The 15400-nt window shown below is 44.4% G+C and overlaps 1 protein-coding gene across 1 annotated transcript in view; it reads left to right on the forward strand.

Moving 5' to 3' along the window:
- Positions 1-8599, forward strand: part of nr6a1a (nuclear receptor subfamily 6, group A, member 1a) — a gene marked incomplete at both ends in the record, with an annotated part of 46921 nt that extends 38322 nt beyond the window's left edge. Inside the window, 8 exons of the mRNA XM_084456955.1 lie at positions 2163-2393; positions 4455-4510; positions 5186-5370; positions 5944-6171; positions 6338-6592; positions 7589-7710; positions 7849-8001; positions 8463-8599. Coding sequence (XP_084313081.1) covers positions 2163-2393; positions 4455-4510; positions 5186-5370; positions 5944-6171; positions 6338-6592; positions 7589-7710; positions 7849-8001; positions 8463-8599 — 1367 coding nt within the window. The remainder of the gene's footprint in view (positions 1-2162; positions 2394-4454; positions 4511-5185; positions 5371-5943; positions 6172-6337; positions 6593-7588; positions 7711-7848; positions 8002-8462) is intronic.
- Positions 8600-15400: the final 6801 nt, after the last annotated feature.

The following is a 15400-nucleotide window of genomic DNA, read 5'->3' on the forward strand; positions in this document are numbered from 1 at the left end:
CATGAACCCTGGGCTCTGCTCTGAGAGGCCTCTCTCCTGCAGGCTTACTGAGGAGATAGCGCCTCTCTCCTCGGGCCCGGCGGCCATGTTGGAAAAATCTTTGTTGTTTGAATATATACCAAAAATTTTTCAAACATTGATTTGTATGGTAGTCAGTAACCAGTGGATCAAGATCTGTTTTGATCAACGTAGTATTATGTCATGTGGCATGATGTTTGTTGCTTTGCCAAATCCTTTCCCCCATCCCTGCCTCTACTCTGACATTTCTTCTGTAGACTGATCCTTGCAACGTCCCCTACAGGCTGCCATAACTGTTGGAGCCTGGAGGTGAAAGGTCATGACTATGTGAAGTGCAGGTAGCTGACAGGCTTCTTGTATTACACAAGGGTATTGCATAAATCAGATTGTCAGTCTAACCAATGGCAGCATTAACCAAGCCGTGATAAGACAGCAGCCGTATAGCAGATAGGATGGGACGAATAGTCCCAACACTCAGTTTGTAGACTCCGCTCAGAGCACTAGGCTTGCTACATTTGGACTTGGTGTAAAGTGAGATTGAAAGTCTATGGCTCTGTCATGCTAGGCATATGCGGTGGCCTGCTTTTCAGGGTGAGCTGGTTTACTTGACACTACTTCATGGAAGTAGGGAATTCTCTTTGAAGGATCCGCTCCTTTGGTAGTCGAGGACAGGAAAGAGGACACAAACATAAAGTAATGTGATCCCTGTGTAAAGGGAGCCGGCAGAGAGGTGGCAGGGCTGCCCGGTTAACTGATATCGGTGTTTGGAAGCTAGGTCACTCAGAGTGGGGTTGTGCGTTATCTGTTTTTGGATGTTTTGAGCCCCGCGGGACGGTGCAGCCTGGATCCAGATCAGCGCTCAGCCACATTCCAAATGGAGCCTGGCTTTGCCGAGCTATTCACTGTAACCATGGCGTCAACAACCCATCTGTTCCCTCTGCTTTTATGAGGGGGGATGGTGTGTAGGAGTTGATTGGTGTGTGTGTGTGTGTGTGTGTTGGTGCACGGGGGATTGATAGCAGTAATACTGTGGGTAGCATAGTAATGAATTTATGTGCTCAGTAACTTTGCCTGCCTAGTAAATTTTTATTATAGCCCAAAGTTAGTTGGGGATGAAGATCTCAAACAGCTTTGAGTTTCGATGTCCTTAATAGTGTGGTGCTCTACAGATTGTTAGGTTTCTGCGATGATTTGTTGACTTACTTCCAACTTCCCCCACCACGCACGCAGGCACGCGAGCACACACACACACACACACACACACACACACACACACACACACACACACACACACACACACACACACACACACACACACACTACTGTGTACACTTGCATTGATATGTGGGTATGTAGACTAGGCCTACTGTAGGTGTTGTGCTCTCTTCTCCCTCTTCACGTCTTGATCTATCATGGCCACCGCATCGTTAAGCTGCTGGCTAACCTAACCGGAGCACTGTGTAATTTAAACTACTATTTTTGCCTGTCCTTCGTTTGGGACATCCTGTTCCTCTGCTTCCTCCTAGCAGAGAGCCCCTCCCTCTACCCAAGCCCCCAAATATCCCCCCACATGTGTTCCACATTACTGCCCTCACTTAGCCCTGTCTTTACAACTTTTCACATTTTGAAATGCTCAGCAGAAAACCTGTGCCATACCCTTACAGGAAAGCAGGTTAAGGCTACAGTCGAGGAGAGAGTGCGTACACATGTGGCTTGGTTTTCACTGTATGCCAGGAGTAGTGGTGCCGTTCAGACGAGACACCCGAGAGCTGAATTCACCCCGTCAGTGTACCTTCTGAGAGAAAGGAGAGCCTGTAAGCATCTCACAGAGACAGGCCTTTGTCGTTTTAGCCTGTCCTTTCTCTTCTTAGACCTGCTAAATAAACTATACAAGATGTCTGCACTCTCTGTACTCAGCACCTATCACACAACAACAGTTAGACCTCTGGAAGTTCTCTGGAATTTGCTTGGCACTTTTTACAAAGTACTTTTTTGACTGAGCTTTAAAAAGAAAAGCGATGTTTTTATCATATGGCCTTTGAAGCTGCAATAGCTTTGGGGAATTATGTGGGGGAAACGAACGTGATATGACATGAAGCCAGGTATCTTCTTCTAAGCGTCTCTCCTCCCCCATGTGTTCCCAGATGATACAGCTGACCGCACCTGCCGTATCTGCGGAGACCATGCCACCGGCCTGCACTATGGCATCATCTCATGCGAGGGCTGCAAGGGCTTCTTTAAGAGAAGCATCTGCAACAAGCGTGTCTACCGCTGCGTCAACCGCGACAAGAACTGCGAGATGTCGCGCAAGCAGCGCAACCGGTGCCAGTACTGCCGCCTGCTCAAGTGTCTACAGATGGGGATGAACCGCAAAGGTGAGGACGGATTGTGTCTATTGTTCGACCCTAACTGCAGCTGTAATTGTACTACTACCCATTAGAAGAGATCCGGTCTCTGTGACCATGCAAATCAGTTGAGTGTGTTGTTCATATCCCTCAGTTGTGTAGTTATGTGGCGCCCTCTTCTGGAAGGACAGTGTAAGTGAGGTTAATACGGTTCCGTAGTAGTCTCTCATGCTGGCTTCATCTGGCACAAGCGTGTATTGCCAGTGGGTGGTGCTATAGCACCAGAGTTGCAGTTACAGCAAGATCCCTGAGAACAGCCACTGAAAGGGCAGGACTTAGTCGCTATTAGTCATCCCCCCATCTGATGAACCACCACCTAGGGTGCTCAGTTCATTTTTCCCTTTGCCACATTTTGAAAAAAACTTTAAGAAAAAAAACTAAAACTAAATAAATAACTTTCTTATTAAAAGTATATTCTATTCTATTCAGGGCAGGGCCCATCTTCTTTCTAAATCCACAGAGTTCAGAGCTTGAGGTGTTTAGTAGTTCTTTTGGTGCTTGTTCTAAATGTTAGGATTCACATGGAGGTCAGGTGCCTTGTGGGTACAGTTGTGATTAGTTATAGCTATATTTCACAACATAGATCAGATGACTCTTATGTTGGCAGTTCGATCATGTTGGATAGATCAGAGATAGAGTATGGCTAGGTTATATACGTATGTGTCCAACCGTGACATAGATACTCATGCCCTTAGATGGGGAGTTTGTCGGGATCAGTAGTGGAATTGATTGCAATTGCTACTTGCACAATCACTAGATTGTCGTCGATCAGGCTTTGCAAAGTTTCACACAGCTGGGATGTGAAATTCCATGTTCGTTAGCTGAGCTTGCGCTTTTAGCAGCGCACTCTAGACAGAACAAGCGTCTCCTGCAACTAGAAGCAGGAAGAATGAAACTGAATGGTCGTACACTACATGTGCATCACTGAACCCTTTGATTTAGCTGCAAACAGTCAGACATTTCACAAATTTAGAAACCGCATAACTGCATCTGCTTTGCATTGCCACGACTAATAGTCTACCAAAATTAATAAACCCTTAAAACAGGGGTGTCAAACTCAAATACACAGTGGGCCAAAATTTAAAACTTGAACAAAGTCGCGGGCCAACATTGAACAAATGAATATTTTAATATGGACCCAAACAAGTTTTGCTTTAACATTGAATATGGAACAAGCAACGCTTATTACCATACAATATATAACTTAATAGTGCAGACATGCAAAATCGAATTTCAAATAAAAAACACATCAATGTTATTCATTTATAAAATAAAATTTAAATAAAAATCGTATGCCTCTTTTCTATTTGCAGCCTTCTGATTTAAATATCAAAATAAACTTTTTTCACAGGCTATTAAATTTAAAAATAAAATAACACTAATAAATTAATCATGTCCAGGTCCTTGTACTTGTCGTGGTGTTTCGTTTCATAGTGTCGTCTAATGTTGTACTCCTTAGTTATAGCCACGTTGGCTCCACAAACAAGGCAAACAGGTCTATCTTTTACATATGTAAACAGATATTCTGCCTCCCACCTGTCCAGAAAGCTTCTGTTTTCTGCCTTTCTTTTCGCCATTTTAAAGAAGGGGTAACACGGTTACAGTTGTAGTATGAGATTGCTATGACTACTGTCACAGAAGAGAGGGCGTTTCTGGGTCCTGTCTTGATTGACGCGCCAAAACCACAGCAGAGCATTATGGGATTTGTAGTATTAGCGGTGAATGGGCTGTATAATACTGGCGGGCCAGCTCTAGTAGTCATTTGGTATTGCCTCGCGGGCCAAATATAATTACACTGCGGGCCAAATTTGGCCCGCGGGCCAGAGTTTGACACCCATGCCTTAAAACATGTCCTACAGTATATTCATATTCATGAAAAAAATTTAATGTTTCCACTCCTTCATTAGCACAGATGCACATGCATCATGGGTGGGGGACAACATGTTTAGCGTGCACTTGTTTTTCATTAGCGTCTCCATATTCTGTTCTTTGTTCTTATTTAAAAGTGCTGACAGACATGTGCTTTTTCAGCAATCAGGGAAGATGGGATGCCAGGAGGGAGGAACAAAGGCATCGGGCCTGTTCAGGTAAATATTTACCATGTCCTCCCCTCTCAGTTCTATCACAGCGTTTCCACACTGTTAAGACATGGATCTGACATTGACATCCCATTAACCTGCTGTTCACAGAATCGTACGGTGTCCTACCTTATAAGAGTTACATTGAAAAAGAAAATAAGCTTGTGAAAATGTCTGGCCTAGGTTTAATTAAAGTCTTTTCAATAGATTGTAGAGATGCTGGTGGAGGACTTACTCAAATCTAGTTAAATGAAAACGCATTTGAATGGCTATATTGATTATGAGATGGCAAAATAAGTCCCCTTTGTACCTTCATGATTTGTATTGCTGCATTCACTCTTCCACTCTATCTGTTTTTCTCTCTCTCTCTCTCTCTCTCTCTCTCTCTCCGTCTCTCTCTGTCTCTCTCTCTATCTCTCTCTCTCTCTCTCTCTCTCTCTCTGTCTCTTTTTTGCCGTCTCACTGTTCCTCATTTGTGTATGCATGTGTCCTTGCCCCTTTGCACAACAAGCTCCTCTTAGAAAGCTCATTATTTACTCCAGACAAGTGTTCTTGTGTTAATCAATGTATTAATCAGATGAATAAAACAAGGCAAATGTCAAATTTCAAAGCCAAGTCTCCAAGGGAACTCACTTCTCTCTCTCTCTCTCTCTCTCTCTCTCCCCCTCCCCCTCCCCCTGACAGATCACAGATGAGGAGATTGAGCGGATCATGTCGGGTCAGGAGTTCAAAGAGGACACCGGCCTGCCCGAGGACGCCGGCCTGCCGGAGCACACCTGGGGCAACAACGGCGACAGTGACCACAGCTCCCCTAGCAACGGCGCCTCGGAGGGCAACCAGCCGTCCCCTGCCTCCACGCTGTCATCCAAGTGAGTTCACCAGCTCATCCCCGCCTCATCCCCATTATGTGTCATTGTCTCCTCTCCTCTTGTCTGTGAGATAACGGGCCGACCCTGACCACGGCGCCGCCGCAACGCATTCTCCCTCAGTTCAGGTATTCACTGCTGAGAGAAAGCCAACGCTAGCTATTCAGAGCGCGGCGGCGCTAGCTAGAATTTACTCACCTTGCTATCTGCTGTTCCCCACTGTGGAGACAAGCTCACAACCTATCTGTAGACCTCAAGGTCAAATATAGTCTACGCCGTGGGTTCGGTATGTATTTTAGTTTCCCTCTGAATAAACATCAACTTATCTTCGCCAACTATGCACCCTGGTTATGATAGAAATGTAGTGAGATATAGTTATTTGTTCATAGACATGAACACTTAACGGCATTTTTGTGGCATTTTTGCAATACAGCTTTGCAATTTTACAAAAGTATAAAATACTTTTATAAATAAAAGACTACTGAGTGAGTCGCTTTGTGTAAGGTACACAAACCTTAAACGTATGTATAACCTGACCTGCGTATACGACCTGACCGTTGCGGTGTCTCTGCGCAGTCGCTCTGTGGAGATGAACGGCTACAAGGCCACCATCAGGGACCAGTACGCCAGCTCCATGTCCACGCCGTACCAGCTCCTCCCCCACCTCTTCAGCTACGCCGCCCAGTCTGGCCTGCTGGCCCCCCAGCCCCGCAGCCTCTACCCACAGTCCCACCCCCTGGTCCTGCAGCTGGTGGCGGCCGAGGACCTGGCGCCGCTGGCCACGCCCATGCTGATAGAGGACGGGTGAGTGTTCGCAAAAAGCTCCGCCGCCGTCTCGCGGAACGCCCAGTCGACCTACGGCGGCGCACACTTTCACGGCGACGCGCGGCCGCATTTGCGCCAGTCCCGTCGGTCTGCCGGTTGATGTTCGCTACTCTGACGCCCCCCCCGCCCCCCCGGTCTCTTGCAGGTACAAAGTGACCCAAGTGGAGCTGTTTGCGCTGCTGTGTCGCCTGGCGGACGAGCTGCTGTTCCGCCAGATCTCCTGGGTCAAGAAGCTGCCCTTCTTCTGCGAGCTGTCCATCGAGGACTACACCTGCCTGCTGAGCTCCACCTGGCAGGAGCTCATCCTGCTCTCCTGCCTCACCATCTACAGCTCACAGATCTTTGGCGACCTGGCCGACGTCACCGCCAAGTACACGCCCTCCGACGACGAGCTGCAGGGGTGAGTGAGGAGGAGGCCAGGGGTCACCGAGGGCAAACGCCTGGCGTTTAGGTGTAGATGGAAGGAAAAGGGTATTTTAGACAGTGTTTTCCCCTCTTGAGTGATCTGGTGAAGTCGGACGTTTTTTCCAGGGGCGTGGCTTCTGAATGTGTCTCTAAAGAGAAGGTAACGTGTCAGACGTTCTGTTGCGTTTCCCGACACTCCCGCCGAGACCGCCGTTCCACACCGCAGGTCCGATGATGAGGGGTCTGGTCATATTTCAACCATCTCACTGGCTTTCATTGTTCCTGGACGAGTTCCAGTTAGCTGGTCCGCAAACGGGAGGATTCCTAACGGCTGAGGCTAGCACCGTCTGGGCCATCATGAAATACATGTCTGTCCCGGTCTGGCTAGAATGGTGTGTGTGTGTGTGTGTGTGGGGGGGGGGGGGGGGGGTGAATTATCTTATCTCATGACACATATTCTCCTCATTTTCGGTGTGATTTACAGCAGTGTTTTGTTGCTTCGGACAGCTTACCTCCAGTTAAGCCATATAAGGAGCTGCTGTGTGATTTACAGTGCCAGTACTTAGAGGTGTAGGCCCAGGCTATAAAGAGCCCACTGTTGGAGAGATCAGAGATCTGAGGGGAGCAGAGGAGACAGGTATGGAGATTGATGAGAGGAGTTACTCAGCCGGACACATTTAAGTACCTGGTCTTTAAAACTACAGGAAAAGTTTGGTCAGCGACTTGAATGTTAAGCTGTAATGTCCTTAATCAGACGGCGTGGAGGAGAAGTAATCCCCCCTTCCCCTTCTCTCATTCTTGCTCGCTATCTTACTTATAATTGAAGATCTGGACACTCAACTTTGTCTGCCTGGAAATGTTTCCTACAGAACTATGAAGTTGGGGATTGATCTGGTTATTATGGGGTGTGTTTGTGGCCATTTCTGTGTTTGTTTGCATTGTGTATGTGAGTACATAGTCATCAACCTGCATTTGGGCGTGTCAAAACCAGGTTCAGTGAGGATGGTATGGAGGTGATGGAGCGGTTGATATATCTGTTCCGCAAGTTCCACCAGTTGAAGGTCAGCAACGAGGAGTATGCCTGTATGAAAGCCATCAACTTCCTGAACCAAGGTAACAAAGCCAGAAACAGTCCTGTTTCATCTCCGACCGAGGGGCTTCCCCCCACTACAGAGCGCACTTAGTTTGAACGATCCACATTGAAGTGTCTCTCTAAAGATAACGTCCTCTGTCTCGTCCTCCGCCCTATAGATATCCGAGGACTGGCCAGCGTGAGCCAGCTGGAGCAGCTGAACAAGCGCTATTGGTACGTGTGCCAGGACTACGCTGAGTACAAGTACCCCCACCAGCCCACGCGCTTCCCAGAGATCATGATGTGTCTGCCGGAGATCCGCTGCATCGCAGGTACAGTAGGAAGGGTGCCGGGGGGGAGGAGCCTGGCGGGGGGCCGCGGGGGCCCAGGTCTGCTCAGACCTCGCCATGTGTGTTTTTGGCCCAGTAGAGGGTCGGGGTTGTGTCGTCACAGAGGTTACACGCCTTCTGGCTTGTTGCAGAATTTCACCGTCAAATTTCCCGGCAGGATTTTGGGGGGAATTGGCTGAACGCGGGCTTATACATTTGTGTTATGAGTTAATCTCTTTCAAGGTGTTGTTCCATTCTTTGTAGTTAACTGCTAGTCATATTTTTAATGTGGGGCAATTGGTGAAGGCCCTTATGAAAATGAATGTGAATTTCTGGAAGGAACCAAGACATTACCTCTGTCTTCTCATCACCATGTTTCAGGACTACAGGTGACTCTGCTGCTATAGTTAAAGTAGGTACGATTATTCTGTTCTCATATCCTGTTCCTGTGTGTTTTTTTTCAGGGAAACTGGTGAACGTTCCACTTGAGCAGCTCCCCCTCTTGTTCAAAGCAATCTTGCACTCCTGCAAATCCAGCCTCAACAGCTACAGGACAGGCTCCTCCCCCTGTCTGACCACAGGCACCTCCCCCGGGAACTGAGCCCCGCCCCCTGAGCCCCATGACCGGCCCTGACTCGGAGCTGGACTGGGGGATATGGGACTGGTCTCCCTTCCTGTGAATGTGACAAGCAGCTAGTTTTTTGTTTTCTCTATAATATTTATTACACGACAGAGCTGAATGTATGCTGATTTACACTGTGCACATGCTTCTGTACAAACAAATGCACAAAGATGCATTGGTCTTTTGGAGTTTACAAGTGTGTATCCGATTGCTCAACATGTCGGTGTTGCCATTGTTAGATCTAGATTTTAAAGATTTATTTTATTCGGATGGGGGCGGATATAAATGAGTTGATACGTGTTTTGAGACTACCTCAGGAAGATGTTGTTGCTTACTTTTTTCTCTGCTTGTAAATTAAGAGTTGCCCAGTCTAAACCAAATCCCTCTGGATGCTTTCAACTCCTCAATCATAGATTGAAAGTTAGATCAAAGGAATTGCTATGTATTTTAACCAAAAACAACACCCGAGCAAATCTACCCTGCAATCACCATGAAGGTGCTGAATGTCCCAATGTGGAGTGTTTTCCTATCACTCTTGTCATCCACCTTCTCTTCAACATATAGAATCCTCAGGTCTTCTGTAGATAATGGTCAGGTTAATTTAACATTCCAAGATGTTCATTGAGGCGACAGTATTACTACATTTTTATGCGATCTTCATTGAGAAAAGCATACAGTGATTTTATACAATCATAGACTAGGAAACGATCAATGTACTGCAGGGGTAAGTGTTATGCAAAGCTTTTTCAACCCCCCAGTGATGGGTTAAGGAGCTGATAGCTCAACCAAATGATTTCTTATTAATGAAGGACCAGGATAAGAAATGAATCAATTTTGTCAGAGTGGAGATCTTCTGCTGGACAGACAGACAGACAGTATGTACTGTAGCTAGTTCTCATCCTAAACCCTTTCACTGAGTCCCCACCATAGACCAGGGAACAGCCCCTCATTCCTCCCAGACAGCCCGTTTGGGCTGTGAGTCCTGATACCTGGTACCTCCGCACCCAGAACTGAGCCTCGGCACATGCTCACTGGGCCTGGGGTCTGCACACTTAGGCTGGAATGAGAAATACCGGCCTGCCCTTCGTCACCATCACATCTGAAGGCTGGGTGTTGGCTTTGCAATACTCCAGCTTGACCATTTGATTGGTGATTAGACATGGCTTTAGCTTTAGTTAGTGAGATCGGTCAGTCTGATCCATTTTGGGGCATGCTTATGAATATGGAATGGGGTGGCAGACAAGAGGTTAACCTCTGGCTTGCGCATAATCTGTGGCTGATATGCACATGGTTAAAGAGCCATACAGAGAAATAGCCTATGTCTTTATTTTCGATGTATGACATGTTCATTTCAACCACTTGAAGTGTCTTTTTTTGATTGCTCAAGTAGTCGTTTCATACATACAGTGTTTGGAACTATGAGGAAATGCAGTCCTTGCAACGACTCTCTTTGGCACGCTGTGGTGAGGCTGGAGACATGACCATGACGAACCATGGCCAAGTACCCCCACCCCCCCAGCGCGCTGCTCTCTCTCAGGACCCTGCGGGCCTGGATCGAAACAGGGTAAAGTGAGTGTTATGTATTGCATTCAGGAATTACTCAGTAATCACTATGCTGGTGTAATTGTAGTATTAGTAGTTGTAGGATTCAGGACATTGTAGGTCCTTTTAGAGTGTTTTTTTTTCTTCTATTTTTTTCCCCCCTCCCTGTCCAATGAAAGCGGATGTGGTTCAGGGGTTATGCTCACCAGCTCACAGGGCAGATTTGTCTGGAGATGTTTTGAGATGGGACGGAGTCAGACATCATTTATGTGTGATCGGTCAGAAATTAGGGAAGCCCAGTTCAGGTGGTAGACTCTCAGGGCGCTGTCACTGGCTACCTAAAGCACATGCATTTTAGGGCAGAGAGCTTTCTGAAGCAGAACCATGCCGCCAACGATGAAGCGTTCATCTAATAAAAACCGTAAATTGCTAAACCGATACCAGAGTTTGCCTGAGCTGAGCATTCTCTAGATCACCTAAAAACCATCAGGTGAGCTTCATGGCTCTACTCCATTACGAAGATAAACTGATCCGATTATGTGAGGATACAATTTTAGTCACTGATGCTAGGACATCTAATTAGCTTTATGTTTTGGATGTTTGTTTCCTTTTTTAAATGTTTTTGGTTGTTTTGGAGTGAAGATGAGTCTTTTTATTTGCTTTATTTGAATACGTGTTTTTGGATGTAGGATGTGACCACACTATACCTTGGAATTAGATGTTTTATGGTTTGTAAACTTTTGCCAACACCTGTAAAAGTTGTTACTGATTTAAAGTCTGCTGTGAGTTACACATGAGGAATGCAGGCACATGTGTGGCTGGTAAACAAAGAATGCAGAAAACCTCCATATGGAGGGCCTTCACTGAACTCCCCAGGGTCATAGAGAGCTGTGTCATCATGTGGTATGCTAAAGATGCTACATGTCTTTCAGTTCCTTGCAGAAAAAAACAATATTTTTTCCCATGTAGGGATTTTTTTTTAATTGCCCAAAATAAGGTCTGTGTGTAACACTGAATTTTGAGAGATGACCAGAATGACACGCTTTGTAAAACATTTACCTTATTTTTTAAATTCCCCCTGGGAAAAATGAAATGGATTTTCTGCAAGGTGTGATTTCTTTCCCAACGTGGTTTTAGGACTACAAAATGACAACAATCAGCTAGGACCTAATTGGACCTACGGAAGGTTTGGAGTCATTTCCAGTTTAAACCTGAGAGCTCTTTGAAAATGGAACCCCAGCTTCTGGTGTGGGCTGCTCAGAGCACATTGCACTCCTAAACTCAGGGAACAGTTCTTCTTAGGAGGCATGTGTGAGAGTGCTCAGTCCAGAGCTGCTGCTCCAGCAGTAGTGATTTAACAATCCTATTGACCAATAGCAGAAGGGTCTTCCTCTGGGGTTTGTGATCAAACATATCACACCACTACCTTACTGCCTCCACTCTGTTTACCACACTTCTGGCCTGAAATAGATGTAATAAAGGGTTGTGATTATTCTTTTTCTTTTATACGATGTTTTTACAGACCATGGATATGTCATTTGCAATTTCTATACTGAAACTACCTCTTTTTATGTCATCATATTGCTTACTTTCACATAGGTAAACAAAAAAATCTTATTTATTGGTTTCATTGAACCAATGTTCTGCTATTTTGTGTCTCTTATTTCATTCAGTGATTTCTTACAGTAAGCGCTGTTAACTTTTTTGCATGAACATGTTGCCTCATTCCGTGCTACCTCAGGTCAAGCTGCAGGCTCGCCCTCCAGGAGTGGGTCTCAGCTTCACCACCATGTTTACATACGTTCATCTGACCTTCTGCAATCAGTAATACTATTTTCAACATCATATTTTGCGAGTCATCCATCTGTAGCACAATTATGATATTGATTATTTTGGGGATCCTCTTACTCCTTTTCAATTAGTTTCATTTATCATTATGTTCTTTTGTTCTGATTATGATTACTATTAATTCGATACCAAAGAATTTCATTGGGAGTGAATGTACTGTGTATGTATTCACATGTGTTACTGGGTGGTATTCATAAATGAATTTGACCATATGATTTAACCAACAGGTTTATTTTTTTCCACCAACATTTGTGAATACTTCCTAATAACTTTAGCATTAACCTTTACATCATCGTTTTCATCAAGATGATATTCCATTGTACTGTATTCCTTACTACTTTGTATCAACATATTCGTCATGATAATGTACTAAACAATCGATATATGCAGTGTAAAGGTGGTGTTAATGATCAGTATAATGCTGCTTGTGAGTGATTATCAATTAGAATGTAATAGTGGTCAAACTGCCATTTCCTGTTTCCATGCTTTATTCTTCACCCATCTGAAGGACTCCTGTACCGTGACACATCAAGCCACTGTGTTCTTAGTCGTTTCACATCCTGTTATCAGATGTTAGTCGGTTTGTGAGTCTCACTCTCAGTTGACTAGAGACAGAGCTTGGTGTTATAGCAACTTCTCAACTGTTATAACAGTGTTATAAGTCATTCAGAAAGGTGCCTCATCTAGGAGCACAAGGCGAGGAATGTTTCAGGAAAAGTAGAAGAGCAGAAAATAACAGCAAATCTCAGGGAGTACGTGAAGTCGTTAAACACTGCCACTGTTCAATAGACAATTCATACGCCATTTTAATTACTGTTTCTCTGTCATCCTCAGGAAAACCCCTCTGCTCTGCTATTGTTACTTGAACTACCTTTAAAGAATGTGATCCATACTGTACGTGGTAAAAGCATGTTTAGAATGTGTTAGGACTTGAAACCAAATAAATGTGAATGTTACGCAACTGTTACATCGTTGTCTTGAGTATTATTCTAGAGTGAACACGTTTTTTTTTTTTTTTGATTTGTACATAGGGGTTATTTGTACCGGATATGGGTTGTACACAGTGACACAGCGATTAACACCAAACTGAGGCAGGAAAGGAAAAGGGTGCATTGACTAGATTTTCACACTAAGGAACATCATCGAACAATGTCTGGAATGGAACCCATTTCAAAGACTTTCAAAAAGATTTTGACGGCTTACACCATGACACCGTGGAAGATCGCGCAATCCTATGGAGTTCCCCCAAAGATAGTCACATAGATGTTTTAACATTGAGTGTAATCACAAACCTGAGTTGGGAATCTGGTGTACGCCAGGGATATATCATCTCTCCCATTCTCTTCCTGATTGCCATCCAACACCGTCCTCCTCCTGGGGGAGTGGTGGGCAGCCATTGTTCAAGTTCTAGGTCAGAGCATCTTTCTTCTACATGTTTTTCATATTGAGGAAACCCTTGCAAACACAGGGAGAACATGCACAGAAAGTCCCGGAGACCTTCTTGCTATAACCACCCTGGAGGCCCGGAGACCACCAGGAAAGATTTTGTGGTTCTGTGTTTTGCTGAAGGACACTTCAGCACAATGCCGGGAGCTGGGATCAAACCAGGGACTTTGCGATCCCCAGCAGGTCGCTCTTCCTCCCGAGCTATGTCCTTGCTTCAGTGACTTCTGCCCTGAATGTGACACACACATCTGCACATTGTCACTGTATGCCTCTAGTCCCCTCCCTAACTGCCACTCTCAGGCCCACTCAGGGCTGTGCTTCCCCCAGGCTGGAGAGCCATCATGCAGAGGGATGGAGCGTGTATGGAGTGTATGGAGGTGTATTCATGGAGGGGGTAATGAGGTTCAGCATTGACGGAGCACTTCAATTTATACAGGTGCATCTCAGAAAATTAGAATATTGTGAAAAAGTCAATTTTCCGTAATTTAATTCTAACAGTGAAACTTTCATGTATTCGAGATCCATTACACAAAGTGAAATATTACAAGCGTTTTTTGTTTTAATCTTTATGATTATACAGTATGTACAGTATTTTCATTTATACACTCAATACTTGATGGGGGCTCCTTTTGCACAAATTACTGCATCAACGTGGAGCATGGCATGGACACAATCAGCCTTGAAATATTTGACTAAATGTGTAATGAATCTATAATATATTTAAGTTTCACTTTTTGAATTAAATTACAGAAAATATTGAACTTTCCACAAATATTCAAATTTCCTGAGATACACCTGTATACTTGTATAGTTATTTATATTCATGCAGACTGAATGTATGCAGGTATATATTTTTCTTATTCTATTCTATACTGCACAGTTACTGTACATATGGTTGTACTTGGTCCCTTATATCCCTTTTTTGCTGATCTAGTGTCTACTTTTTGTTACTCTGTATCTAGTTTTCTCTTCTTTCCAACCTTCCTGTATTTTTTTCAATGCTGAAATGCCTAATTTCCCCCTGGGGAGATCAATAAAGTCCTATCTTATCTTATCCTAGAGTAGGGCTATTTCTGCTGTTTAGCATAGACTTCTTTTTCCACTATTTCTACGTGTTTGTTATTATTTAATTATTGAATGTTATTACATAACATTTATATATACATCTATATCCCCGGTAATATTTTTGTTGTACAATGTTCCTATTGATGTTTGTAATACTAATGTAAATGCAATGTAAAAGATTGTCATTAGATATACTGGTTACTAAGTTATATGGTATAGAAAGAAATATGCCATAATTGACTTGATACACACTGATATCTGAGCATGTGAGTGATATCTGAGCATTGTATTATAAAAAAGCACACAAAAAATGACCATCAGTACATGGCAGTAAGAGACTGACTCGTGGTGTCAGCTTGTTTGCTCTGGTGGATGTTTTGGGTCTTGGTTGGCACAGTGCAGCGGATGAAAATGGCTTCTGAGCTTCTCTTATCCAAACCAAAAGTCCAGTATCCGTTCTCTTTGATAAAACCCAGAGGTTACAAGATGAGATCGAGACCAAAGACCCTCAGGCAGAGGGGAGGGCTACCACTTTGATTGAGATGCAAAGACAACCTCAAGGAAATTACTTGTTTTGCCAAATGTTTATTCACAACAAGAACAAGTTATGCAGTTGCTATGGAATTGGGGCTTTAATTCATTTTCCCTGTCCTTGTGCAGTCTTTTTTTCTGTTGTTGCTGAAGATATTCCCATTTTGAACTATACTACTAGCATGATAAATGTGTCAAGTGAACCCTATGACTGCCTGTAGTTTAGTTAAGGCCTTTCTACGTCACGGCAGGACACATGTCAAGGTTTGGACCGACCCTCATCTAACAGCCAACTCCATCCTGTCACAGCTGGGGTCTAAATGACACAGCGAATAGATAGAGAGATTG

Source organism: Borostomias antarcticus (genome assembly GCF_949987555.1).
Source record: "Borostomias antarcticus genome assembly, chromosome: 23".
NCBI lineage: Eukaryota > Metazoa > Chordata > Actinopteri > Stomiiformes > Stomiidae > Borostomias > Borostomias antarcticus.